This window comes from Miniopterus natalensis, chromosome 3 (genome assembly GCF_054644295.1).
Source record: "Miniopterus natalensis isolate mMinNat1 chromosome 3, mMinNat1.hap1, whole genome shotgun sequence".
NCBI lineage: Eukaryota > Metazoa > Chordata > Mammalia > Chiroptera > Miniopteridae > Miniopterus > Miniopterus natalensis.
The window spans coordinates 30,122,627-30,150,419 of NC_142083.1; the positions used below are offsets into that span (position 1 = coordinate 30,122,627).

The window sequence follows — 27,793 nt, forward strand, 5'->3', positions numbered from 1 at the left end:
CCATGCCTTCAACCCTACATCCAATTGATCCTCAAGTTTAACCTATTCCACCTTGTAAACTTCTCTCTGGAATATTGTGGTAGCCTAGTATTCCAATCCTGTCTCTTCTAGTTATCCCCATTGTGGTCACCCAGCCGATTTTTTAAAAACACATCTTTAAACCCGTTACTCTCCTGTGTTATTAATCTTGCCAGAGATTCCCTGTTCCCTCAAGGAAAAAGTTCAAGCTCTTTTTCTTGGCATACTTGGGCTTTCCATGACCTGAGTCCACTCTCTCTTTGACACCTTTGATTCTACAGCCCTGATACATGGGTTTGCCAAGTGAGAGGAGCCCCCAAGTCAAGGCGCGTTGCCTTTATATATAATTTTTGTCTGTAGTGGTGGTGGTAGAAAGGTATATCAGCTCACAATCTCATGTCACCCTGTTACCATATAATACCGTTCACGCAGCATCACGTTTAGAAATTACTTACTTTAGTATTTTATTCCTTCCTCTCTTGTCAGGCTTACGTGAGGTTTTGGTGCAATGTCCTGGCCATGACCAGCCACAATGCTTCATGCTTTAGCCCTTGTCCTTGGGAATCTTTAAATGTCAAATGTATATGAGGATTTTTTTAAATTGAAGTAAAATTCACGTAACATAAAATTAACCATTTAAAAATGTATAATACAGGCATACTTTGTTTATTGCGCTCCCCTTTATTGGGCTTCACAGATATGTTTTTTAGAAATTGAGGGTAAGACTCTCCAACAGCAAAAAGATTATGACTTGCTGAAGGCTCAGATGATGGTTAGCATTTTTAGCAAACTATTTTTTAATTCAGGTATGTATATTGCTTTTTAGATATAATGCTATTACATACTTAATAGACTATAGTACAGTGTAAACAGAACTTTTATATGCACTGGGAAACAAAAAAATGTGTGTAACTAGCTTTATTGTGATATTTGCTTTGTTGTAGTGGTCTGGAACTGAATCTGCAGTGTCTTTGAGATATGCCCATATAGTGGCATCTAGTACATTCACATCGTTGTGCAACCATCATCTTAGTCTAGTTCAACAACTTTTATATATATATATATATATATATATATATATATTGATTTTAGAGAGAGGAAAGGAGAGGAAGAGAGATATAGAAACATCAATGATGAGAGAGTCATTGACTGGCTGCCTCCTGCACGCCTCCGACTGGGGATCGAGCCCACAACCCGGGCATGTGCCTTGACCGGGAATCGAGCCCCGATTGTCTGGATCCTAGGTCGATGCTCAATCACTGAGCCACGCCCAGCCGGGCCCACAACTTTTTATGAGGCCATTTCTTAAACTAATATATAGTGTCTTTGAATGAGTGATAAAGCAATGAGTTTCCATCCCTTGGTTTTTAAGAGCCTTAAGAAATGGCTGGATTAAAAAAAAAAAAAAATGGCTTGATGACTGACTATTCTACCAGGATCTCCCAAGTTTCCTTTCAGTTCTAATTGTGTTATTTTAACTTTTCATGTGACAATTTGGGGATATAGTAACATGTTACCTAAACATTCTCATGTCATCAAGCATTAATCAGTCCAGAAAAAGCAGCAGTTGGGTTTACAATTTATACTGGCTAATTTACATTCCCGACAGCATAACAGCCTGTTATTTTTCCTGCACCATCAGTAACACTGTGTCAGTGTTGTTCATCTTTCCTAGTCCTATAATAGAAAAATAGTACTGATAGCTGATGTAGCTTTCTCCCACTTGTTTGTATTAGCAGACATTATACAATCTAATGAACAAGTGTCTTTGACAAAATCTTTTAATAGATTTGATGTGTTTTTGTTTTTTTCCTGGAGTATTACTTATAACAACACTGAAATATGGGTAACTGTATTTCACTAGATTTTTAATTCAATAAAATGTTTTTCTGGAGGGTGGGCAATGTGATATGGTCTGGTATTCAGGTTCTTTGTTGATTTGGATTTGTCCAAGAGTATATTTGTAGACCAGTAGCTTTCCACCAAAATCCATGTTCTGCGTCTTTTGGATACATAGCTAGACCACATTTACCAGCTTCCTTTGAAATTAGGTGTGGTTATATGACTAAGTTTTCTCTAGTGCATTATAAGTGGAAGTGATGTGAGTCACTTCCTGGCCTGGCCAATAAAAATGTCCGTATGTGTTTTTACTGCTTTTTCTTTTTCCTGGCTGAATGAAATGGCAGTGTTCAAGGAAACCTTGGAAGGTTTGAAGGTGGCTGAATAGCCATCATCCTGGATCCTTAAATGACTGTGTGGAAAGAGCTGGCCTACCTGAACATCCATCCAGGACTGTTATATAAGAAAGAAATATACTTATCATTTAAACTGCTTAGTTTTTAGAGTCTTTACTACTGCAGCTTAGCCTACATACACTACTACAATATTTTACAAAATATAACTGAACAGAAATTGAACTAGATTCAAGTACTTAATGTCATCAGGATATGTTCTTTCCACCACCTTCTTCCAAACTGATTTCATTCATAGGCAGGTTTTCTCCACAGTGTAGGATTGATGGCCCCAGCAGTTCTAGGTTTATATGGTTTTTATAGCTCATGATCATAGCAGTTAAGAGTCTTTCTTGGAAGCTCCAGCAAAAATTCTAGAAAGATGCTGATTGTTCAGCTGGGGTCATGTGTCCATCCCTGAAATAATTTTTGTGGTTAAAGGGATGTAAGACTACGCCCAAGCCTAGTTTATAGACCTCTCTCTAGACCAGTGGGGTGATAGCACCATCCTAACTCAAAGGACAGGCAGGATCAAAAGGAATTGGAATAGTGAATGTTCACTAAAGAAAGGATTTTTGAACAATGAAGAATAGACATCAAAACATGGTATGGTTAGAGAGGTTTTTCTGTTAATACAGGCGTGAAACAAGAAGGGCTAGGTGAGGGTTGTGATGTAAATATGAAGTAAAAGAAACAAATCAGAGGAACATTAATATATTGTGTTGTTGTTGAAAGTTTGCCTGGTTGGGGAGTAGTAAATTGAATTGATGTTTTTTAAAAATAATTTTTAAAAATTCTAATTATGGTAAAAACAGATAACAGTATTTACTAAACCACATAAATGTAGTGTTACATGTATTCATATTGTAAAAACAACTGAATTTTTAAAATTAGGGAGTAAAATAATAGTGCTGTCAAAAGACTTGAAAGGAAAAGCACTTGGGGCTTAGGAAAGGTGAATGTCATAACTACTGGTTAAACAGGCCATTCCATAGATTTCCAAGTGTTGGGAAGCTAAAAAATAGTCCTGAGCAGGTGATTTGCAAACAGGGAGGAGAAGATCATATACCTGGGCAACTGACATCAGCTTTTGGTCAGACAGGTCTCAGTAGACCATGGAATCAGTATCAGGGAGTAGGGTCCATCTTTCCACCAAGAATAGACTCTGTCTAGGCAGGTAAGAGCAGTTCTGGTTACTATATATGGGGCAGTGGCAATCTTTTCCTGCCTATAAGAAATTGGACTCAAGTCAGTATTTAAGGAATAATTTCTAGAACTGAGATATAAGACAAAGGCCAAGGGTCAAAAACCCCTTGCTTACTTGATTGGTACTAACAACAAAAGTGACTTCATATTGACCAGTTAGTTTGGGGTATCTTACATATTTCCCTGCTTTAACACAAAATTCTCACTGATGGAAACTTATAGGGCTTACCATAAAGATAGGATGACTTCAGGGATTAGCTCCTAAGAGCACATTATAGGAAGATGTAGAATTCTGTGCAACAGAAGTGTAAGGACCTGCAAGCAGAGCATGGCTTTAAACAAAAGTCCATGATTGGAGCTCATTGAGTGGTTGCAGTTATAGATCTAATCCTGGAAGTTTTCTTCATAGAGATGAAAATTAATGGGATCTGTCACTTCTGTATCATTGGTGTAACTTTAATGAATCACTGCAAAATAGCAATGGATCTCACCATTGTTATCAATAAATATTTGAGTGCTCCATTATGTGTATTGCAAGATTCAAATTACAGAGGAAAAGGCAGATGTTCATCGTCTCTGAAGAGGGGGGTAATACATGCAGTATTGCTTTGTGTCAGCATTTCATTTCTTTATTTGCCCTGGATACTACAGTGAAAGACTTAAAGCTTTTATATGTTTTAGTAATATAGCAAGTTCCCAAACCTAAAAATTATTTGGATCCCAGAAATTCTAAGTAAGCACTTTGTTTAAAGTAAGCACATTTTTTTCATAAAAACTGTTATAAATGGTAGTTCAGTTTCCAGAATAATTCACAGATCCATTTCAACCCATAATTCTGAATTGCTGCACATTAGGAAAAACACATACTGTTTAGCAGTGGAATCAAGAGAGATGCAATAACTCTACAGACTATTGTAGGAGAGTTGAAGGAAGAAAAAAAAAGATATATGAAAAAAAATTTTTTCAAATGGCTTTAACCCAGATGAAAAATTTTCAGGTGGGTTTAATAAAAGGCAGAAGAAAAGGAGTGTCCAAATGATGTATTATTAATCTTCCTGCCTGGAAAGGAAGCAGGTGCTGTATTGTATTATTTCAATCCCTGTGCCAGCCAATAGGTGGTGCCATTGCCACACAATAGGTAGCTTGCTTATTGATGCTAAGTGAGGGAGGATGTGGAAAATGTATGCAAAGGGGTTTTAAAGTGGGTTGTTAAAGGAGGCAGAAAAAAGGACATGTGGAGCCAGTGCAAACTTGATTATATGTGCATGATGACACATCAGGTTTTCTAGCATAGGAGGCAACTGCTAGTACATTTTCTTAAATTTCTATGTGAAAATACAATATACAAATAATGTATTGTTGAATTGTATACCTGAATCCTGTATAATTTTATTAACCAGTGTCACCTCAATAAATTCAATTTAAAAGTAAATAAATAAATAACTTATTTTGAGGGAGAAAATCCCTTTGCTTAAAAATAATTAATGTTAATCATACTTGTGCAAAATTAACAGTTACATTGTACAGTAGCTGTGTAGAAAATCCAGTTACAAAATAATAAACTACTTTTTCAGAAAGCAAAGAATAAGGAAAATGAGATATAATTCAAAGTACACCTTTCCATGTCCATAACATTTTATTGAGCTTTAGTTTACTCAATTATAAAAATGAAGGTTGTTGTGAGAATTAAACAAGAAAATAAAACATCATTAATATGTTGCTAAATTAGGCTAAATTATATGATCTTTGGACCCTGAAAGCTTATAAAAAAATAGCAAGAAGTAGGAAAAAAATGTTAACCTATACCATTTATTACTAAGAATAAAAATCTTTTAAGTCCATTTACTTGATTCTTTTATAGACAAATATCCTGATATGCATTACCAGTACACCTTTGAAGACAAGCAGTCTTCACTTTTATGTGTGGGGTATTTCTGAAGACACCCATTTTAAAGTAGTATTACCATTTACAGATCTTTTCTATTTGTGACTGTAGTCTTTACCTTTTACAACATCAGTGAAAAGTAAGGAACAAGTAGGTACAAATAGCAGAAAGAATGGTCTTTATTGCAACTTTTGACAAGCAAAATGGGACCAATCTTCCTCTTTCATGCCCCTATAGCCTTCCTTTAGGTGAAATCAGCATGTCTTTCTGCTAATAAACTGGAGTAGAGAAGGAAGGTAAAATTTATGTCATCCAGTTTTATTAGCTATTAGCCAAGGTAAAGTTTTGTCATAAGGTAAGTTTAAATTAATGACTGAAATAATGTGATGCTATCAGTAAATTGCTGTTGCTGGAATTTTCTTTCCTCTTTCCTTTCTCTGTTTGTGGTTGGCCTCAGGGTATCTTAGTCCCTTCGCCTTGTGGGAGCCTCCAGGTCTAGGGATGCTTCCATGAAGACCTGTGAACCGAAGAGTTGTTTTCCTTCTTTGCTATTCAGGCTTCTTTGTCTCTTGCTAAGGACTTCTTGCTCCATAGTGAGAGAATGATTTCCAACTGAACTCATCCTGTCTAAACCCTAGAAGCAAAACCTTAAGTCAGGTTCCAGCCTTAAATCATAGCTCCACAATTAAAGTAGGCCTTATATCTCCTTGGGGTACAGAACAGCAGGAAAAATCCTACATTAGTTTACACCTGATTACTTAGAAGTTTGTGACAATTGCTTGATTAAGTGAAAGATAAGAGAGGGAGAAGTACAATATAAGATGGTCTTTCTGCTATTCACAAGATCTCAATTTTCTTTGAGAAGCAGTATATGTTCATGGGTGGATTTTTTTAAATCTCAAAAGTATAGTACCTGGTCTGAATTAATAATTTTCATAGGGCTCCTTAGAGCTTTAGGAGTGTGAAGAGGTTGCCTCCAGGGAAGGGGAGGGGAGAAAAGGTGAATGGTACTCTAGACCTCCCTGCCTCAACCAGAGAATCTCTACCTTGAACGGTTTCATAAATTCAACCTCTGTTGAAGATATTTTGAAAGAAAAGAGTTTGAAAATTATTGACGCCTCAGCTTCTTACCAACTGAGCCTAATTTTTATATTCAGGAATCTAGTCCACAAATGCTAGTTCCTGTTAAGTTGATGAATATCACATTTCATTAGATGATTATGTGGTCTCTTTCTATATCAGAATAGATTTCTATTCATTAATGATAAGTAGTGCCTGATGTAAGGAAATTAGGTAGATTAATGAATGGTTATTAGTAATTTCATGGATTAATAAATAAATATATATTGTTTAAATTAAGGCTAATACACCACAAAATGTACTCTATTTATTTTCATTATTCATATTTAAAACTGTCATATATTCTGTGAATTAGTAACTATAACAGTGCAGTCCTTGACTCTTTTATGATCTTTGATAAATGACCAACTATTACTTGATTTCTGTGAAACTATTTGGATCTAGAATTCAATCAAATAATTAGCCATATCTTCCTTATTTCAAGTCTGAAGATAAAGTTTGGGCTAGTTTTATAGGCGGCATAATTTTATCATTCCCTAAATTCTAGTAATATTTGCCACTGTTTTTTAAATTAATTTCTTCAGTTTCTCTTTTTACCTCTCTATTGACAGCCCCAGTGTTCAAGTTAAAATCTCAAAGTGAAAATCAAATAATTACATTGGTTTATACCACTCTGAGAGTATAAATATTTTCTCTTGCTAATTTTCACAGGAGAAAATATTATTCCTTTTTATATTAAGGGTACACCAGGTTGGAATTTGCTTGCTTTAGTTAGCAACTGTGACTATAGAATGAAGGTTTTTCAATCAGTCATAAATATCCTCATTGTAAAACAATCTTTTAAAACCTAAAATTTCCATATGATATATCTTAATGCCTATTTAATTTGGCTAAAAAGAATTTTATCCCCCTTTTATGTCTTTCAATTTTTATGTGTATTTAAGACATTTTAACTCATCTGTCACAATTCAGACATAGTCATACAGGGATCACTTAATGTTAGTTTCTTGTGTTATTTTGTCAAATGCTCATATTCTCAATTATAAATATGCTTTATACATTGGAGATGCTTTATAAAGAATTGTAGAATGTATCTGATTTTAAAATTGGAGTAAAAGTCTGTTTGTTATTTTAAAAGTATATTTGTAGAATGTATTAGATGAGTAAACTATTTTAACATACTGATTTTCCTACACATCAATCAAAACTCTAAATGCTGCTTCTCTTTTAGTTTGTCAGAGTGAACACATTATTACATGAATTTATCACTTGAATTTGTCCTTTTAATGGTTACCTCCTTTTAGGGGTAGAGGTCAAGTGTAATTACCACTACACATATTCCAAGGATCAAAAATTCCTTGTAGTCTGGAAAATAAATGATTTTTTTGGTATAACATTCAAGTGGTGTTTTTTAAATTTAAAAATATGTAACTATTTTCAGTGTTTTATTTCCACAGTAACGGAAAGGAAGTAAATAAAGTAAATACTAGACATTTCTAAGAATTATGTGTTCGGTTTGGAAATACAATCAGAAAACCTATTTAACTTTTGATTATAAATCTTCCTAGGTTAACGCAAAAGACTATTCGATATATATTTGTTGGTTGAATAACATTTTTAGAACTTAAAATTTTTTGTTTGCGTATAATATTACTATGGAAGTTTAAAAAATAAACAGTAAATAAGAGTTGATTATGCACATGGAAAGCACAGACACAAGTTTGCAACAGGTTCATCTATTTCTCTTAAATTTTGATATTCATATGTACTTTCAGGCTTAAATTTTACAAGTTTTACTTATGTCTCAAGGAATTAATGAAGTCAGTTTAAAAAATATATATGTATGTTTGTATGTATGTATATACATATATAATAAACTTGCCACAAAACATTTACACTAATATAGGAAATAAGTCCCTTGGAATTTTTCTGCTGTCTTTCTGGGTATAGTTTAAGACCTCTGTGATTTTGGGTCCTGAAAAGTGAAACCATATCATTTAAGGCATTTCAGAATAACCAAGCATTTTATGTAATTTCGGATTCTCTAAGGTAGAAGAAGCTGAGATTCCTTATGGGAAACCTGTAAGGATGGGGAAGCTAATAATATTTTAGGTAAGACATTGAACTAGTTGGCAGTCTTAAAAAAATTCTGAAAGCTTATCTAGAAGGCTGCTTTAATTGCTTTTTTTAAAAAAAAAGTATTACCTGCTGAGACCTGCTGAGAGTCTTCTATGCTCACATAAATGTATGTAGAACACATCGAATTATAGAATCACCACATTTTCAAGCAGGAATGCCTCATTTGGTCACTATGGGAAAAATAATAGCTTATGATAGTTATGGATAAAATGTTAGTTTTTAATTGGATGTGGTATGCAAACTTGGTTAATGCTAATTTTAAAATCTTAAATGGAAGGCAGTATTCATAGGTACCAAATTAGAAATTTTATAATTCCTAACCCAGCCATCCTTTTAATATGTAAGTCTTGGTTAACTTTTGAATGTGTAAGAACACTCTGTATGCAGAGGAAAGGGAAATTATTATGTAAAAGACCAACAACCAATAGAAAAATGGTCAAAGGGCATGAACAGATAATTCATAGAAAAAGGAGTGCAAAAATTCTTGAAATGATGCCAACCTCATTTACAAAAATTAAAATTACAGCAAGGTACCATTTTTAACCTACATATGGCAGAGATAAAAGGGTAAGGACATGGGGAATATGTGCTTGTACTCACTCTTTGTGATAGTTAAATTGGTGTAACCTTTATCAGGGTAATTTGGAAATAGCTATCAAAGGCACGAATGCGCATTCCATCTGACCTAACATTTCTACTTCTGGGAATTTAGCTCATGGATATATTTGCACTTACATGAAAAGACATACATATAAGGTTATTCATTACAGTATTGTTTGTAATAGCAAAAGATTGGGAGCAACCTAATTATTCATCAATAAGGAATTGGTTTTGAAAATTATGATACACCCATTCTATACTATTCAATGTTTATTAAAAATTATGACACAGATCTTTTTATACTCATGTATAAACATCTCTAAGGTAGGTTGTGAAGGGAGAAAAAAGCAAGATACATGACAATATGATTGGTATCTTAGTCTGCTTGGGCTGCTATAACAAATTTCTATAGATTGGGTGGCTTAAACAACAAATATTTATTCCTTACAGTTCTAGAGGCTGGGAAGTCCATTATCAAGGCACTGGCAGATATGATGTCTGGTGAAGGCCTGCTTCTTGGCTTGTAGGTGGCTCTGTTCTTGTGTCCTCACATGATGGAGAGCTGGAAGCTCTGTGGGGTCTCTTTTATAAGAGCACTCATCCCTCTTAGGGGCTCCACCCTTATGACCTAATCACCTTTTAAAGGCCCTATTCCTAATACCATCACACTGGAGTTAGGATTTCAATATATGAATTTGGTAGGGGGTAGGCTCAGGGGACACAAACATTTAGTCCATAACAATTAGTATGCTAACATTTGTGTCCCCAAAGAATTCCTACAGACACATTTGCTTGTATATCTATAAGCTATCCCTAGGAGATTATTTAAAAAATTGGCCATCATGGTTGCTACCAGGGAAGATAACTGGATGGCTAAGAGACAGAAATGGGAAGGAGACTTTTATACTTGAGCTTATATAGCTTATTCAAAAAGTAAATGAATTTTAAATTCTTGAAGGAAATGTTACAAGACTGACCATAAAAATCTACATCCTAAAAATGGTGCTTAACATATCAAAAAGTCTTAGCTCTTTGGTCAGTTCTTTGCTTCGCAAAAAGACACACTCTGATTATTCCCTTGCAGAAACTTGATCTGAGAGTAGAGAATATCTGGGCTCCCTCCTTCCACCAGTGGAGCTTGGGGTCTTTAAGGAACCCCCTTTCTCTGAAAAGTAACTGCCTATTTACTTAAAGGGATTCCTCAAAGCATTTTCCTCTCCCCAGTGTTCATCTTTCTTCCAGAAAAGAGGAAAAAAGAAAAAGGGCAGTAAGACTTTTTTTCCCATGATGGATTTTTCTCTCTCTCAGAAGAGAGACCTTTGGTGACCAAGATATGAAATAGATCACTGTACTTGACCTCTTCCTCTCGCCCTCTCCTGATCAGGAAGTACTGCTTTTTTTTTCTTTTTACATTTAAAACACAATTAAAAGAAATATTATACACGCTTATACAAGAGTTCCTTCTTCCTAAGAATATCAGAACATGCTAGGAAGCTGAATATTAATTTTTTAAGATATGGAATTACAAAACGAGAAACTTCATATTTTCTATGTGGTGGAAAGGAACAAATGTTTAACTTTATTCTTATTAAATATGTGTATGTAAGTGTGTATTTATAACCTGCATATTGATAAAAAACTGAAAGGAAATACAATTAAGTGCTAACGTGATTTTTTGGGTGGTAATAATATGGAGACTTTTCTTCTTTTACTTTTCTGCATGTATTTTCCAAGTTTTTTTCAGTGAATGTTAATTGAAAGTTAAATGATGTCAGGATTGTTACAATACATGATACAAGATGTGTTTTCTACATTCTGAAAATATCCTGATGAAAGGCTGAAACTCAATGTTTTTGCTTTTTTGAAAAGAAATAATTGATTTTTTAATCTTCTGGGAAATGGCAGTTCCTTTTCCTTTTAGCTTGGCCCTTTTATTTTACTAACTGAAACATGGTATGTTTACAGATGTAACATTTGTAGATATCTTAAAGTCTGGCAGGATAGTTTGATGGCTAAGGGTCTAGGGTCAGGAGTCAGAAGACCTGTGCTCAAATCCTGATTTCCTGTTGTCTTGTGTGACCTGAGGTAAATATCTTAAGTTATCTTAAGTCTCAGCTTCCTTATTTATAAAGTAAAGTAATAATAGTACCTCATAGAATTGTCAAGTTTAAATAAAATTATCCATACAAAGTTAAAACTTAGTTCATTGTTTGGCATATGGTAAACATGCCATAAATTTTAGCTCCCCCCCCCCCCCCACTCACCCTGGAATTCTAGGACTTCTGCCCTCTTCTTTCAAGCCTAATGTAAAATTGTTGTACATAACATAGGATTTTATAAAAATTAAGTGTAAACATAATCCAAGCAAGACTTTGATATTCATTTCTGATTACAAAGAGTTTATTCAGCCATTTCCCATCCACAGGAATTTCTTACTGCTGTGTTGGTTTCTATGCCCTGTTTCATCATGTGTGTGGCTGGGCCTGTCACTATAGGACCAGTGTGGTTTCCAAAGTGTGGTCTGCATGATGACTTCATGGGCTATAAAGACAACCTCTTAAATCTTTAAGATACATCTATTTTGTGTGTGTGAGCGCAAAATACAACTAGTATATTCAGTGGATTTCATGGGTAATTTTTGGGTAATTGACTATTGAAGAAAAAAGCCAAATTAAAGAAAAATGCTAAGGATAGAATGCTAAAGAAAGTGATAAAAATTGCAAATCCAGGACTTGAGTGACTGAAGTTTAGGACTCTCTGCTTTAGGTCCCCCTCCTTTCTTCCCCTCCCCCTTGAGAGTGTCATTGTGGAGGTGGTTGAGTGGTTCTTCAACGTGGTCTGAAGCTGTCCACCAGGTGCACTGGCTCTGAGGCCTCCCAGGCGGTGCAGGTCAAGGTCAGCTACCGCCTGTGTTCTGCCTGAGGCCACCCAGCATGAACTACAAAGTGATCTGCAGATGGCTGCTACTTATGCTGGGCTTGGAGGTGCCCAAGAGAAGCCAAGCTATGAACCAAAGCCAGCTGCTGCTAGTGCTGGGCCTGGGGCCACTTAGCAAGAGGTACAGGGCATGCTGCTTGTTCCAGAGATTTTTAGGAAAGTCTGAAGCATGATCCAAGATAGACCATTCGTATGGAAAAACCACTGGAAACAGCTTGGGTGGGCCCACAAGTTGGTGGGGTGGAGTCTCAGGGAATGACCAGAGTTGGGTGTACAGTGACTCTGGGGGAGGGGGTCAGAAAAGGAACAATGGCCTCTGCCAGCACATCTGTCTTAGGGAAAACTGCCCCTCCAGCCCTCACCCTGATGCCAGATATTGCAATTCCTCCTTGTATGTCCCTGGTACCTTCTCTTCCCAATACTAGAACCCTGGGCTGGGGGGCCTAGTGTGGGACTGGGACCCCTCACTCTTCAGCGAGGAGCTCCTCAGGAGGGACCTCCACAGCTGAGATAGCCCTCCCAATTTTTGTCCACCACACATGGGTGTGGGACCAGCCCATTCCACCATCTCCTCCCCTCCTACCAGTCTCGATGTGGCTTCTTCTTTATATTCTTAGTTGTAGGACTTCCGTTCAGCTAGATTTCAGGTGGTTCTGAATAATGGTTGTTCTGTAGGATGGTTGCATTTTTGATGTGGTTGTGGGAAGATGCTAGTACTGCATTTATCTGAGGCGCCATCTTGACCAGAAGCCTTAAGTTAATTTTTATTTTTATTTTTTATTTATTTATTTTTAAATATATCTTTATTGATTTCAGAGAGAGGAAAGGAGAGGGAGAGACAGACAGACAGAAACATCAATGATGAGAGAGTCATTGATCGGCTGCAGCCTGCAACCCGGGCATGTGCCCTGACTGGGAATCGAACCCCGAGCGCCTGGATCCTAGGTTGACGCTCAACCGCTGAGCCACGCCCGACCGGGCTTAAGTTAATTTTTAAATGTAAATTAGATCCTAAAATTTTGACGCTTGAGCAGGTACTTAAATTTGCTCTGTTTATTAGATGGAATTTTTTTTGCTGTGATAAGTAGAATTGTCTTTACAACTATTGAATGAGAGCATATTAATATGAGTAAGTATACAGTTTGTGCATAATTCCTTACTCAGTGGGAAGCATAAATTTCATTCCCAGTTAATAAAAATTGTACAAGTAGGATTCATCCAAAGAATGGAGTCATTTTAAAATAATTTGGTGTTTTTTTGGGGGGGAATCTTATCTGATTATAAGAGTTTATTTAATAAAGGCTTTATTTTATATTTCTAAAGATGTGTACATCGTTTTTTATACATCTTTGATGTCATCTTTTTGTGAACAAAGGTTTTTTTCCAGCAATTACCAAAGAATTGGTTAAACAAACTTATGAATTAGTCTATTTGTCTTTCTACATACACGCAAATAGGTATGGCTTCTGATTTTTAAAAAGGAAACCTTAAATGAAGTATACAGACCCCTGGACAGGAATAAAAAGTTAATTTTTATGTCACAGACATATAGATATACTTGTAACATATATGCATTTAGTAGTGCTACTGGGAATGGTAGACCCTTCTATCCTTTCCCCATGTGCTAAATATTATTGATGTACATTCAAAAGCATATAGAACACACATAAACTTTCAGAAGCCCATTTGTTAGCATTTTGTATTTTATACAATAGTTTTTCTTTATACACTTGCTATTGATAAAATGACATACATCCTGGTATTTAGATAAACACTTTATGAAGAAACAGGTATTTTGACTCTTTCAAACATTTGGAAAATTGTCATGTAAACATACTTTAGTATATTCTAACTTCATGGTAACTCTGGTTACTACAATATGTTTATGTATGTGGATGTAAATAGCATTTTAGTAAAAATATGTATGCATATATTAAGCCTCTGCTATGAGCATAATACAGCTCCTTTTGCCCTGATCTTTGTCCCTACAACCTAGGAACTTGACTACTAATCCCTTGTCCTACTGTAAATTTATTGGTCAGATAAGCGAAAGGCAATGCCTCTTTATAAAACTTGGGGAACCTCTGTGTAAGGATTAAATGACTCCATAATGAAATGCAGAGATTTCCTGACCCCATACTTCAGAGTAATCAGCCATTGATGGTTTGTCTATGAAATCCTAGCCCTTCATTTACTATTTCTAAGCAGAGAGAGAAAAAAAACAACCTAGTCACTCAGTATTCTTAGGCTACTCTTGTATGGCTTCCTGCATAGTTACTTGCAGGAGTTTCCTTGTCTGCAATTGAAGGAATTTTTAGTTAGTAGAATTTCAGGTAGTGTGAGAGAGGGATTTGCAGCTATCAAGGTCAATTTACTTAATTATGTACACCCATAGTGTAAGTTTGGCCCAGGAAGGGGAAGAGAAAGTAGTATTTTGTAGATTTCTCTCCTTTACTGCTCTGATCATTGTTAAGCTATGCTCCTTCCCTCATCATTACTAATCAATGTCTTCTCTGTTTCAGCTTGCATGCCCTGGAGTAGCCAGGCACAATTATTAATTATTGGGAAGTAGAAAGGTTACCTGGTGTTTCCAGCCTCAAAGGTTTAATGAAAAAAAGAACATATTTTGAAGCCACCATTTTGACAAACTTACTTTGAAGGAAACAGAAGAAAATACTAAATAGTTGTATGCCTTCCCTATGAACCTAAACACTAATCAATGTTTTATTATTGAGAAATGTAAGCAACAGGCATTCTCATTCCTATCCCTGACCCCCTCCACCTTTCTCTTTACTGTCTCTCTCCTCTTTGATCTTTTCTGCATTGCTGCCATCCTGCTCCAGATGTTGATCTCACCTGAAGCACCATATCCAAAACACACTAGTTTTTTCCTTGTTTATTTAGATTCTCTTAAAAGATATTTACTCAGATGGACCACAGAATCCAACCCATGACTCAGTTCCATAGTTTGCCAGTGTACTGTGAGGACAGGGTGGCAGCAGTCTTGTGGTTGATTAAGACTTCCTAGGGGCGCTGAATATCAATTCACTTGGGCAGTAGTGCCTCTAATTTATATTCTTGCAGAGTTTGAGGAAGTGGAACACTGTCAATTATTAAAATGTTTTTTATTGGCTATTAGTGCCCTACAGATTAACTGCTTGCTCTTTTTCTGTACACAGTATCTATATGTATTTCACCAAAATTAATTTTGCATGTTATGGTAGGAAATTAAATTTTTTGCAGTCATATAGAAATTGACTAATTTTAAATGGAATCTATTCTTTCTCTTGTTAATTCTTTTACCATATGAGAAGGTGTACTATATCCAAAGAGAAAATATTTCTTGTTGTAACTATTGTCATGAGTTCATTTAAAAATGTAATAATCACTTTTGTCTTATAGGACAAACTATTCGAGAGAAAAGAATTATAGAAGCAGCAAATAAAAGAGAAGTAGGCTATGAATTAGGGAATATCCCAACAGAATGGGAAGGTAAGTTTCTGTTTTTAATAATATCTTCTGGAAGGTAAATTGTTTAACTATATACAAATTCAGTAAGAGCACATATAATTGCAATTTTATTCTTTTTGTAGAAAATTTTACAATCTAAGTCCATGAAACCTTTTTGAAACATTACATTTCTTTGAAAATTGTGGAGGTGCCACATTTTACTAAAGGAACACATGATAGTGAAATACTGAGGGAACACACGTAATATGAAAAGAACTGTTAAACATTAGCAGAGCTGGGACTAGGGCGAGTGAAGCTCTAAAGATAAAGATGGAAGGAGGCACTCACTTTCATGTGCTGACAGTGCACTTGCACAACCCCAGGGGTTGAATCCTGTTTCTGGTACTCACCACCCACATGGGCCTGGGAAGGTAATTCATGCTTCCCAGTCTTGCCTTTTTCTATAATTGTGTATAACTTGCTGTAAATAGCATTTGAAGTATTTGTTCAACTTACCATGACCCTGTTAGCTGATCCCCTGTTTAGATAAGGATGGACACTTGATCCCTATCAAACACTGGAATTAAGGTAAAAGATCAAAGAGATAGAACAGGAGCAGTCTCTCAGTGTGGCTGGAACAGTAACATTTGAACTTGGTAGCTTGTGGGTGGCTATCTTCAATCCACTATCTAAGCTTTGTTGCAGAAAAAGCTGATCTACTTAGAAGAAAACGGAAACCAGTCTGCCAGAAGTGTATAGGGAGACACAGACTGTTTCCTAGGTTTCCAGCAGCTTTCCAGTTCCCAGTTTCATTTCTTTCTGAATGAAGTTCAGCTGCAAGTCTGCCTTTGACTTGTTATACTCTTGTTATAAATTTTCACTTTTTCCTTACCAGTTCTTAGCCTAGTGCGTGGCACACAGGGAGTCATGTAGTAAGTGCTCAGTAAATATATATTGACTACATGAAATCTAGCCTGAGTAATAGGTAGGGAATCTAAGATCTGGAACGATTAGATAAATTGCCTAGGTTCTACAGCTATACACACTCTAAGCAGTAGACCCATTGCTTCCTGGTGGGTGTAGCATGATACCTTACATATGGTAGCTGTAGGCATTAAGTTACTTTTATGCCAGCATGTGAATGTAAATATTTCCCTGGAAATATATTTTTCCATTTCTTTTATTAGCTATGAAAATACTAGAACTATGAGAAAAGAACATTAAAATGGGCAGATACCAGAGACTTTTTGAAGAAATACAGAATATAAACTGGCAACTTCTAGAAGGAGTAAATTGAGCTTTCTTATTTTAACAGACTTTCCAATGTTGTAAGCTACATTTGCAATTCTCGAATAATGCTTGTTCCTTCTTATAATGAGCCTATTTTATCATTTTCCCCAATAATAGTATAGAATTAAAATGTGTATAGAAATAAATTAAGTTATAAATAAACAAATAGGTAATGACTCATTTTTTTAGCCTTTGCAACTTTCAGAGAATTAGAATGAAGTTCTAATGCTTTTTATGGCTCTGTCCTAATCTAGTAATTCAGCATAACTATCCCGTAGGGCATACCCTAAAAACAAATGGATCAACCAAATACTGAAACTAAAATTATTTCTGTAGTGTTACACATCCATTAAATGTAAAAAATAGGAATTTCATACCATGAAAATGTAAATTAAAATACAAGTAAACACACAGAACACTATATACAAGAAAGGAAAGAGAAAAAATCTTTTAAAGTAAATAGTGTCAACACCAAATGAATCTAAACTACTTTAAGGTCCAGATGTATATTATATTTGTCAATTATTAGTAGCAAAGTACAGGTACCCACAAGCTGCATATACTGCCACAGTATGTATTAGTGTGCCCTTTTCATTTATTTATTTAGTAAACATCTATTGTGGACCTCTGCATTCATGGACTTTTAGTTCTGGAGTGGGAGAGGGAGAGGGAGAAAGACAATAAACCAGACAAATAATTATATAGTATGTTAAAGAAAATAAAGCAGGGAAAGAAATTAGAGAGTGTCAGAGACAGTTTTGCAGTTTTAAGAAGTGTAAGGAAACGGCCTTGCTGAGAAGATGACTTGAATATAGGCAGAGAAAAGAGACAGCCATACAGATAAGCAGCAGAGGAGCATTCCTGAAGAGCAAGTGCAAAAGCCCTGAGGCAGGAGCATGCTCATGCGGTTAAGGAACAGCAAGGAAGCTGAGTGACTGGAATAGAGCCAGAAGGAAGATAATAGATAAGGATAGGGAAGTAACAGGCTGCCCAATCATATAGGGCCTTGTAAGCTAGTTTGAAAAGAGTGGTCAGATGCTCTGAGTGATATTTAACAGGATCACTCTGGCTGCTGCATTGCGAAGAGACTTCGGAGGATTTAGGAGACATGGGGACATGGAGACAGGAGGCTCTTGTAATAATTTGGGCAAGGAATAATTGTGATTTGCACCAGAGTAGCAGTGGGTATGGAAAGAAGTAATCGCATTCTCAATCTGTTGTAAAAGTAGAGCCAATGGGATTTGCTCACAGATTGGATGTGGACTGTGAAAGAAAGAAAGGAATCAGTGATGACTCAAGCTTTTGGGCCTCACCTGGGAAAATGGAGTTGCTGTTGACTGAGAGACTGGACTGTGGGAGGAGCAAATTTGGGGGGGAAATGGGATCAATTTTGGAAACATTAAGTTCGAGATGCATATTATACATCTAAGTAGAGATAGTAAGTTGTATATAAGCCAAGAATTTAGTGGAAAAATTTGGGTTGCAGATAAAATTTGGAAGTTGATAGCAAATAAATGGTAATTAAAACCAGGAGACTGGATGAGATCACAAAGGGAATAAGTTTAAATGGAAAATGAGAAGGTTTACTACAAGATTTAGAGACAGAAAAGGAACAGCCAGAAAAGTAGGAGAAAAAAAGAATAGTGTAATGTTCTAGAAGACAAATGTCAAGGAGGAGGAAGTGATCAACCATGTCAAATAAGGAATGAGAATTAACTGTTTGCTTTAAAAACAGGGAAGTCAGTGATTCTGACAAAAATGGTTCTATAGAGTGTTAGGAACAAAAGCCTATAGGAAAAAGAATGGCAAGAGAGAATTTGGAGAGAATGAATGTAGACAGTGCTTATGAGGAGTTAGTTTATCTGCAAAAGAAAGGAGAGTATTGAGACAGTACCTGGAGAGGGAAGTGGAGTCAAGAGAGTAATTTTATGTTTTGTTTTGTTTTGTTTTGTTTTGTTTTGTTTTGTTTTAAAGATGGGAGAAGTAACTGAATTTTGTAATGGTAATGGAAAATATCAAGTCAGAAAGGAAGCATTAATGATGCAGGAGAGACAAAATTGTTGAGAAAGCAAGGTGAGAGAGGATCTAGTACACCTGTGAAAGAGCATGGAAAGTTCATCTGTAGTAATAGCAGAAAAGTAAAGTATATGGATGTAGGTGCAGGTAGACAGGTAGATGTGGTGGTGAGAACTTATATAAATTCCCTTTTGATTACTCCAAATGAAGCACAGAGAAGTTAAATAGTTTCCAAGTTACAAACAGCAGCTACAGACAAGATTTGAACCCAAAAATGTTTGTCTCCAAAGTCTTTATTCTTAATATTATATTATATTGCCTACCTCACTAACAAGCTGGCTAATTCCTACTTATCCTTCAAGTTTTAGAATAGACATTGATTCCTTTGGAAATCTTTTCTGACCCCACCTCTTACCCCCTAGTGCTAATGGGGATATTCCTTTTTCTTTGTTTTTTATTTCACTTTATGCCTCCCTCAAATATAACACTTAATACATTGTAAAGTATTCTCTGTTTACTTAACTACCTCCTGTCCCTGGACTTAAAGATTCTTAAGGATAGGATCTTCACGATATTCATCATTGTAGTCTCAGGGCCTACCTCAACAATTACCATAAAATAAGTGCAAGCTCAATCAATATTTATTGAATGAATGCATTCTAAACTTAAAGCAGATAAGGAAGAGACATTTGGGGGACTTTGCTGACCTTCAGCAAATAGTCCATGTTAAAAAGAAATACATGGAGTTGTATGGCTTCAGGCCTTACATTAAGTCTTTAATCCATTTTGAGTTTATTTTTGTATATGGTGTAAGAGAGGTGCCATTTCATTTTTTAGCATGTATCTGTCCAGTTTTCCCAGTACCACTGTTGAAGAGACAGTCGTTACTCCATTGTATATTTTTACCTCCTTGTCATGTATTAGTTGACCATATAAGTGAGGGTTTATTTCTGGCCTCTGTATTTTGCTCCATTGATCTATGTGTCTTTTTTTGTGCCAGTACCTTACTGTTTTGATTATTATAACTTTGTAGTATAGTTTGAGATGATAGAGTGTGATACTTCCAATTTTGTTCTTTTTTTTTCAAGATTGCTTTGGCTTTTCAGGGTCTTCTGTGATTCCATATAAATTTTAGGATTACTTGTTCTAGTTCTGAGAAGAATGACATTGGTATTTTGATAGGAATTACATTGAATCTCTAAATTGCTTTGGGTAGTATGGTAATTTTAACAATATTAATCCTTCCTACCCACGAGCATGGTATATCCTTTCATTTATTTCTGTCCTCAATTTATTTCTTCAATGTCTTATAGTTTTCAGAATAGAGGTCTTTCACTTCCGTGGTTAAGTTTATTTCCAGGTATTTTATTCTTTTTGATGCAATTGTGAATAGGATTATTTTCTTCATTTCTTCTTCTGATTGCTCATTATTACTATATTAATTTTCTGACTATCCTGCTATCTTACTGAATAATTTATTCTACTAACTTTTGGTGGATTCTGTAGTATTTTCTATATATAGCATCATGTCATCTGCAAAGAGCGACAGTTTTACATCTCCCTTTCCTGTTTGTGTACCTTTTATTTCTTTTTCTTGTCTGCTTGCTATGCTTGGTCTATGTTCATTGCAGCATTATTTACAATAGCCAAGATATGGAAGCAACCTAGGCGTCTATCGATAGATGAATGGATAAAGATGTGTTACACACTCACACATACACAATGAAATATTACACAGCAATAAAAAAGAATGAAATCTTGCCATTTGCGACAACATGAATGAATCTAAAGTGTATTATGCTAAGTGATTTCAAGTAGAGAAAGACAAATATCATATGGTTTTACTTATACGTGGAAACTAAAAACAAAATCAAATTCATAAAAACAGAGACCAAAGAGGCGGTAACCAGAGGGAGGGGGTGGGGGATGGGTGAAAAGGGGAAGGGAAATATAGTCAATAATATTGTGATAAATTTACATGTGACAGATGATTACTAGAATTAGTGGGATGATTACCTTGTAAGGTATAAAAATGTAAATCACTATATTGTACACCTGAAACTAATATAACTAATATAAGCTTATATACTAGCTACACTTAAATAAAAAATAATTTGAAAAATTTTTTAAATAAAAAATTTAAAAAACAAAAAGGACATTGAATTACATTTTTTTATAAAGGGAATACATGAGCCCTGGCCAGTATTGCTTAGTGGTTAGAGCATTGGCTCACGCACCAGAGGGTTGAGGATTCAATCCTCAGTCAGGTGCATGTAACTGGGTTGCAGGTTCAATCCCCAGCCTCGGCTGGCACATCCAGGAGGCAACAGGTCAATGTGTCTCTCTCACATTGATCTTTCTCTCTCTCCCTCTCCCTCCCTCCCACTCTCTCTGAAAATCAATGGAAAAATATCCTCTGGTGAAGATTAACCAAAAAAAAAAGAAATACATGGAAGAGCACACCTGAGCAATTGGTTCCAAACATATAGACCACTCAGATAAAGGTTCAGCTGTAGGAGATAGTATAGCACTAGCTACTGAACAACCTTATAAGGTTTCAGGGCCCTTTGGAATTTAATCCATGGCATGATGTGTTGTTCTTATATAGAACCTCTCAAAAGCTGCATCTGTAATTCAGATGACATTTAATCTTCCAATTTTGTTCCTTTTTTGTTGTTTTTGTTAAGTTTAAGCTTGTTTGCTGTTAATAGGAATAAACATTATTGATGCAAACTCTAAAATACATGCAAAGTAGAATATAATAGGAAAGAACAGAAAGGCCCTGATCCAATATTTCTTTTTAATGGAAAGTTAAGCTTTATTTATTATATGTACTTATTAAAATGTGAGAATAAAATTTTAGAATGAAGTCAGGTAAAAATTACTACCTATCATTATTAACACAATCGTGAACATCTCAACATAAAATGTCATATGCATTTATAATTGGTGACCATGTTTTTCTGAGCCAATTTTCAAAGTAAGCTTCATAAAATAATGGGCAGAGCATGATGTTATGCATGATGTTATCCTTGTCCCAGTATCCAAAGACATAGCTTATGTTCACGTCCTTCTGTGGCCATTTATTATCTTGGTTATTTGGAGCAAATTAATTTACCTCTATGTTTTTCATCTGTAAAATTAAAAGGCTGGGTTCAAAATCCTTAAGGTTCCATATGTCTCTAATGTTCTATGATTATCTGACTCTAGAAGTGTCTCTAATCAACTTATGCCCCACCCAGAGAGTCTGGACCTAATCTTCAACCAAATTTCTTGACTAGGAATTACTGAGAGTTGATGGTGATATTCTTCATCACACTATAGGATTGTAACATGTATTCGTTATCTATTGCTGCATAACAAATTACCCCAAAAGTTAGAGGGAGGCCTAAAACAGCAAATATATATTACCTCACAGTTTCTGTGGATCAGGAATCTAGGATGGCTTAGGTGAATATTCTGGTTCAGGGTCTCTCACAGGCTGCAGTCAGGGTATTGGCCTGGGCTGCAGTCATCTCAAGGCTTCTCTTAGGAATCATTCCCTTTCAAGCTCATTCATGGAGCTATTGTCAGGCTATAGAAGATCTACTTCCAACCTCACTTACATTTCTTTTGCCTGGCTTCAGATCCTTCCTGGCTGTTTGACTGAAAATCTTAGTTCCTTGATATCTGTAAACTTTGGAAGTCTTTATATCAAGTACTGTTAGTCCTCCAACTTTATTATTCTTTTTTAAAGTTGTTTTGGCTTCCTTAGGTCCTTTGAATTTTCATATGGATTTTAGAATCATCTGGTTAATTTCTACAAAAGTGGTTTCTGGGATTTTGGTTGGTATTATATTGAATTTATAGGTCACTTTGCAAAGCAGTGACATTTTAACAATAAGGATCTTCTGTCCTCTGGACATTGTATATCTCTTTATTTAATTTATGCCCTCTTTAATTTCTCTCCTCAAAGTTTGTAGTTTTAATTGTACAGATATTGCACATCTTTTGTCAGATTTATCACTAAGTATTTCATATTTTTTATGCTATTGTAAATAACTTTTTTCAATTTCTGAGTGTTTGTTATATATTATATAAATATGCAGTAGTTTTTATATATTGATCTTATATCCTGTGACTTTGCTAAACTCAGTTATTAATTATAGTAGCTTCTTGTCAATTCCATCAGATTTTCTACATAGAAGATCCTGTTTGTCTGTGAATAGAGACACTTTGCTTCTTTCTTTCCAGCCTGGGTGCCTTTAATGTTTTAAAATCTTGCCTGTTTGCACTGGCTAGAATCTCTAGTACATTGTTGAATAGGAAAAAGTAAGAATGGACATTCTTGCCCTTTTTCCTGATATATTGCTCTTTTTATATATTGTTATTGGGTTATCTAAAGTTTTGTGTAGAATTTTCACATCTATGTCCTTGAGAGATATTGGTAATGTCTTTGCTTGGTTTCAGTATCAGGGTACTGCTGATCTCATGAAATGAGTTTGGACATATTTCTTCTTCAATATTCTGTAAGAGTTTATATAGAGTTAATATTACTTTTTTAAATATTTTATAAACTTCATCAGTGAAGCCATCTGAGCCTGAAGATTTTAACTACAAATTAAATTTCTTTATTAGATTTAGGACACTCAGGTTATCTGTTTCTTCTTAAGAGACCTTTGGTAGGTTGTACTTCCCAAAAAATCTGTTCATTTCATCTAAGTTTCTGAATTTTTTGGCATAAAACTGACCATAATAGCCCCTTATTATTCTTTTAATATATTTAGAATCTGTAGTGATGTTACTTCTCTCATTTCTCATTATGGTTGAATTGTACCGCTTCAAATTCTATATTGAAGTCTTAACCCATAGTACCCCAGACAGTATTTGGAGACTGTTTTTGGAGATAGGATCTTTTAAGAGGTAATTAAGTTAAAATTAGGTCCTTAGGATGGGACTTAACCTATATGACTGGTGTCCTTATTAAAAGAGGTGATTAGGACATATATGTACAGAGGAAGAGCGTAGGAAAACATAGAGAAAAGGCAGCCATCTAAAAGGTAAAGAGGGAATCCCCAGAAGAAACCAGCTTGCCACCAAGATGATCTCAGACTTGTAGCTTCCAGATTGCAAAAGAATAATAATTTCTGTCAATTGAGCCACCCAGTCTGCGGTACTTTGTTATGGCAGCCCAAGCAAACGAATACATTATTGAGTATTGTTTATGATTCGGTTTTATTTCCCTTTGTAGGTTGTTAGCTATATCTGTTTTGTTATTTTAGTCGTTGCTTTGGATTTTATAGACTACATCTTCAACATATCAGAGTCCTTATGTGATTATTCCACTTCATATAGAGTATAAGAGCCTTACAATAGTATACCACCACTTCCCTTCTCATATTTCTTTTGTTATTGTCATATATTTTAGTTCTACATATGTTACAGACTACACACTACATTGTTGCATTTTTGTTGTTGCTAACCCCCACCAGAGAGTATTTTTTCCATTGATTTTTAGCTTTATTATGATGTCTTTCTTTAAGTGAAGTAAACAGCACATATTTCTCTAATATCTTTTGGATGCAGACTGTTGATAACCTTTCTATAATTTTAGTTCTGAATGGTCACCTTACTGAATCTGGTGATAAATGTCTCATTTCCCTTAACCCCTGTTGGCAATGCTTCTAAAAGTATATTAGCTATTTTCAGTGTCTGTGGAGATTTGTAGAATGTATGCTTCATGAAGTATTTTCCTGTCTGCTTCTTTTAGTCTCTCTTAGTTATTAATGGGAGCTTTAATTCTCATGCTCACTTTTATGCTCATTATAGTGAGTTATGTTCCAATAAGAGTATTAAAGTTCAATGAAAATCTTATGCATACTGATGAGAATGAAAAGGAACATTGATGAAGGAATGCAAGGATCTTTAGGCATAAACTGTCCAGTTATCTTGCTAAATTCCATTCAAACAATGGTTACATTATAATGAAGACTGATACAGAACCCACCATACAGATATAATTAGCAATGGCAAAATCATTATATAATTTATAATTGGATAGAGAGATTCAGTTCCAGATTATTCTGAGGTGAAAAAAAAAAAGTAATGATTTGCTATTAATGCTTATTTTTATTCCTTCCTCCTCCTAAATTTTGTCAGCCTTCAGCAGGACATTTCCTTTGTTGTATATAGTGAGTGGGAAAGTAGGGTTGATTATGTAAGTGAGTAGTCACATTGAAAATTTCCAGTTTTAAACCATTATTGGATGCATAACAAAGATTGGGCATCAACCATCATCTCAAGAATTATAAATATACAAATTTATTTTAGCAATTGCCTTTATGTAGATTAAAGATCTTTTTTTCCTTCAGCAATTTAAAACAAAGCTAAAGGAAGCCCTTTTATCTTTTCATAGAAACTAGTGTCCCATGAGAGTGAATGGTCTAGGTTGTAGTTAATACATTATCTGAGTTATATTACATTCTTACATCTATGAATGAATTTTATAAACTTATCCAAGGCCCGTAAGCTTTAGAAAACACGTATCAGAGTTTCCTCAACCTGTAAATGTACCTTGGGATTTTAAAAAATTATTTGGATTCTATTGAAGTATTTTTGTTTTTCCAACCTTTCAGAAAAACTGAAAATGCTGAGTATAAATTTATCAATAAGACAAATTGTTGTTTTTAGTTGTTTTCCTCATGGTGATAGTAAGTGTGCATTGTGCCACACACTTCAGCGTGATCTAATGCCAACAGTGTGTGTTCATAGACTCTAGAATACATGATAATCATTAGTAAAACGTATAGTAGTTCATAATAATTTTTATTTTAGGTAATATAAAAGTGTTTTGAATCAATATATACAGTTGTTGCTAAAAGGATTATACTTAATGGTAGCCCTAGCACAGGGGCTGGCAAATGTTTTCTTTAAAGGGCCAGAGAGTAGTTATTTTAGACTTTGTGGGCCATGTGGTTTGTTACAACTACTGAACTCTGCATTTGTTTTCATAGACAATATGTAAACAAATAAGTGTGGCTGTGTTCCAATAAAATCTTTTTTATGGACACGGAATTTGAATTCTATATAATTTTCATGTGTCATGAAATACTGTTGTTCATTAGTGGAATTTGGCTTGCAGGCTGTAGTTTGCCAACCCCTGCCCTACCAGTTGAGTTTTCTGAATTAAGTTTTTAATGTAGATTAATATCGAAGATTTATTGCTTAAACGTTTTAGAATTATATGGCTCATGTTGAATTATTTTAGAAGTCTCTTTTATAGAAAAAATACCTATAAATATAGATAAGTAAATTTTATTTTGATCAAAAAAGGCAGTTGAAAAATTTCATAAATTAAACCACTTCTTTCCTTGATTACAGAGGAATCTTGCTGTTACTAACCTGGATTTTCCAATACAGGTCAAAATCCCATTAAAACAAATATTTTTATAGTGGAATTATAGTGAAAGTATTCATTCAACAGCTGTATTAAATGCCAACTCTTTCAAGGTATTTAGGTGGTAGAAAAATAAATCTCCTGTGGATATGCATCCTGCCCTTGACAACCTTACAACCTAACGAGGAGTATAAAACCTGTGCAAGTCGTGGCTAGAAATGGAAGCTAATAAGAAAACGCAGAAAAGAATAACGGGGTAGAAGTTCAGAAATAGGAGTAGAGAAGGCAAAACACTGGAGTGATATTAAAAACAGACGCATGCACCCTGGCCAGTATTGCTCACATGGATAAGTCGTGGGTTCAATTCCCGGTCAAGGGCATATACCTAGATTGCAGGTTGGATCCCCGGCCCTGCTCAGGGCATGTGCAGGAGGCAACCAATCCATGTGTCTCTCTCACATTGATGTTTCTCTCTCTCCCCCTCCCTCCCTCTCTCTAAAAATTAATGGAAAAAATATCCTCGGGTGAGAATAAAAAATAAAAAAATAGATGCACTGGATCAATGCAAGAGAGAACAGAGCAGGGAGAAATAACTAATCCCAGGCCCACAGTCGAATGTTGCTATTTCCTCCCCTACAACCATTCAGCAATTCAGCACTGGGCTTGTCATGAGGGCAAGTCCTGGTGCTGTTCCTTGGATGAGGAAGGCAGGCTGGTGGAGCTGGTCAGAAGAGAAGGTGAACTGTCAGAGCTCAGATTTTAGAATCAGTTCAACCAGAGTTTGATCCCCAGTCTGTTACTCACTAGTTATGTGAGTTTAGGGAAGTTACTTAATCTTTCTGAACCTCAGTTCCCAGTCTGTAAAATGGGGTCAGTAATTCTTATTTTCTTACATGTAGTTAGAACGTACTTCTCTTCCTAGTTTAGTATTCTTTGCTTGTTTACTAAAGTTCAAGAGATGGATTAGTCAGTAGAGCACTGGTGGTTTGGAGCCAGAGACAGGGTCAGACCTGGATTCCAATCCCACCATTACTACTTAATAGATAAATTCAGGGAAGTTATTTAATTTCCCTATAAACTAAGGATACCTCACAATTTTGTAATGAAGATTGAGTATATAAAGTGATAAAATAGCGGTTTTCTACTTTTTAAAGACCATATCCCCTACAGTATGTTTTCTCAGTCTCCTATGTTTCCTATACATCCTCATAGGCCAAACAGGAATTGTATGCTTATGGTATGCCAGACTCAGAGCTAAGAATTTATATATTCTTATATATACATAATCCCTCCCTCTCACCTACTATTCTCTCAAAATTGAATCCACCACAATCTCCTCTGGAAGAAGTTAATATTTGTAAGACTCTCAAAGTTTGCTTTCAGTTGCCATCTAATGCACTACTAATTACATTGTTCTTTATGCTCTTCTCAGGCCCTTCTACTATCAGTGATTTTGATACACTTCCATAGAGGCAGCCCTACTCCCTCCCTATTGCTGTAAAGCATCCCACTCAGTGTTAAGTGCCCACTAGACACTTAACATCTATGGGCTCATCTCCCAAGTGA

General features: G+C 35.4%; 1 protein-coding gene across 1 annotated transcript in view; it reads left to right on the forward strand.

Moving 5' to 3' along the window:
- The window catches only part of NDUFAF2 (NADH:ubiquinone oxidoreductase complex assembly factor 2), a 106,364-nt gene that overhangs the window by 54,746 nt on the left and 23,825 nt on the right, over positions 1 to 27,793 (forward strand). The window contains exon 2 of the mRNA XM_016198741.2: positions 15,499 to 15,588. Coding sequence (XP_016054227.2) covers positions 15,499 to 15,588 — 90 coding nt within the window. The remainder of the gene's footprint in view (positions 1 to 15,498; positions 15,589 to 27,793) is intronic.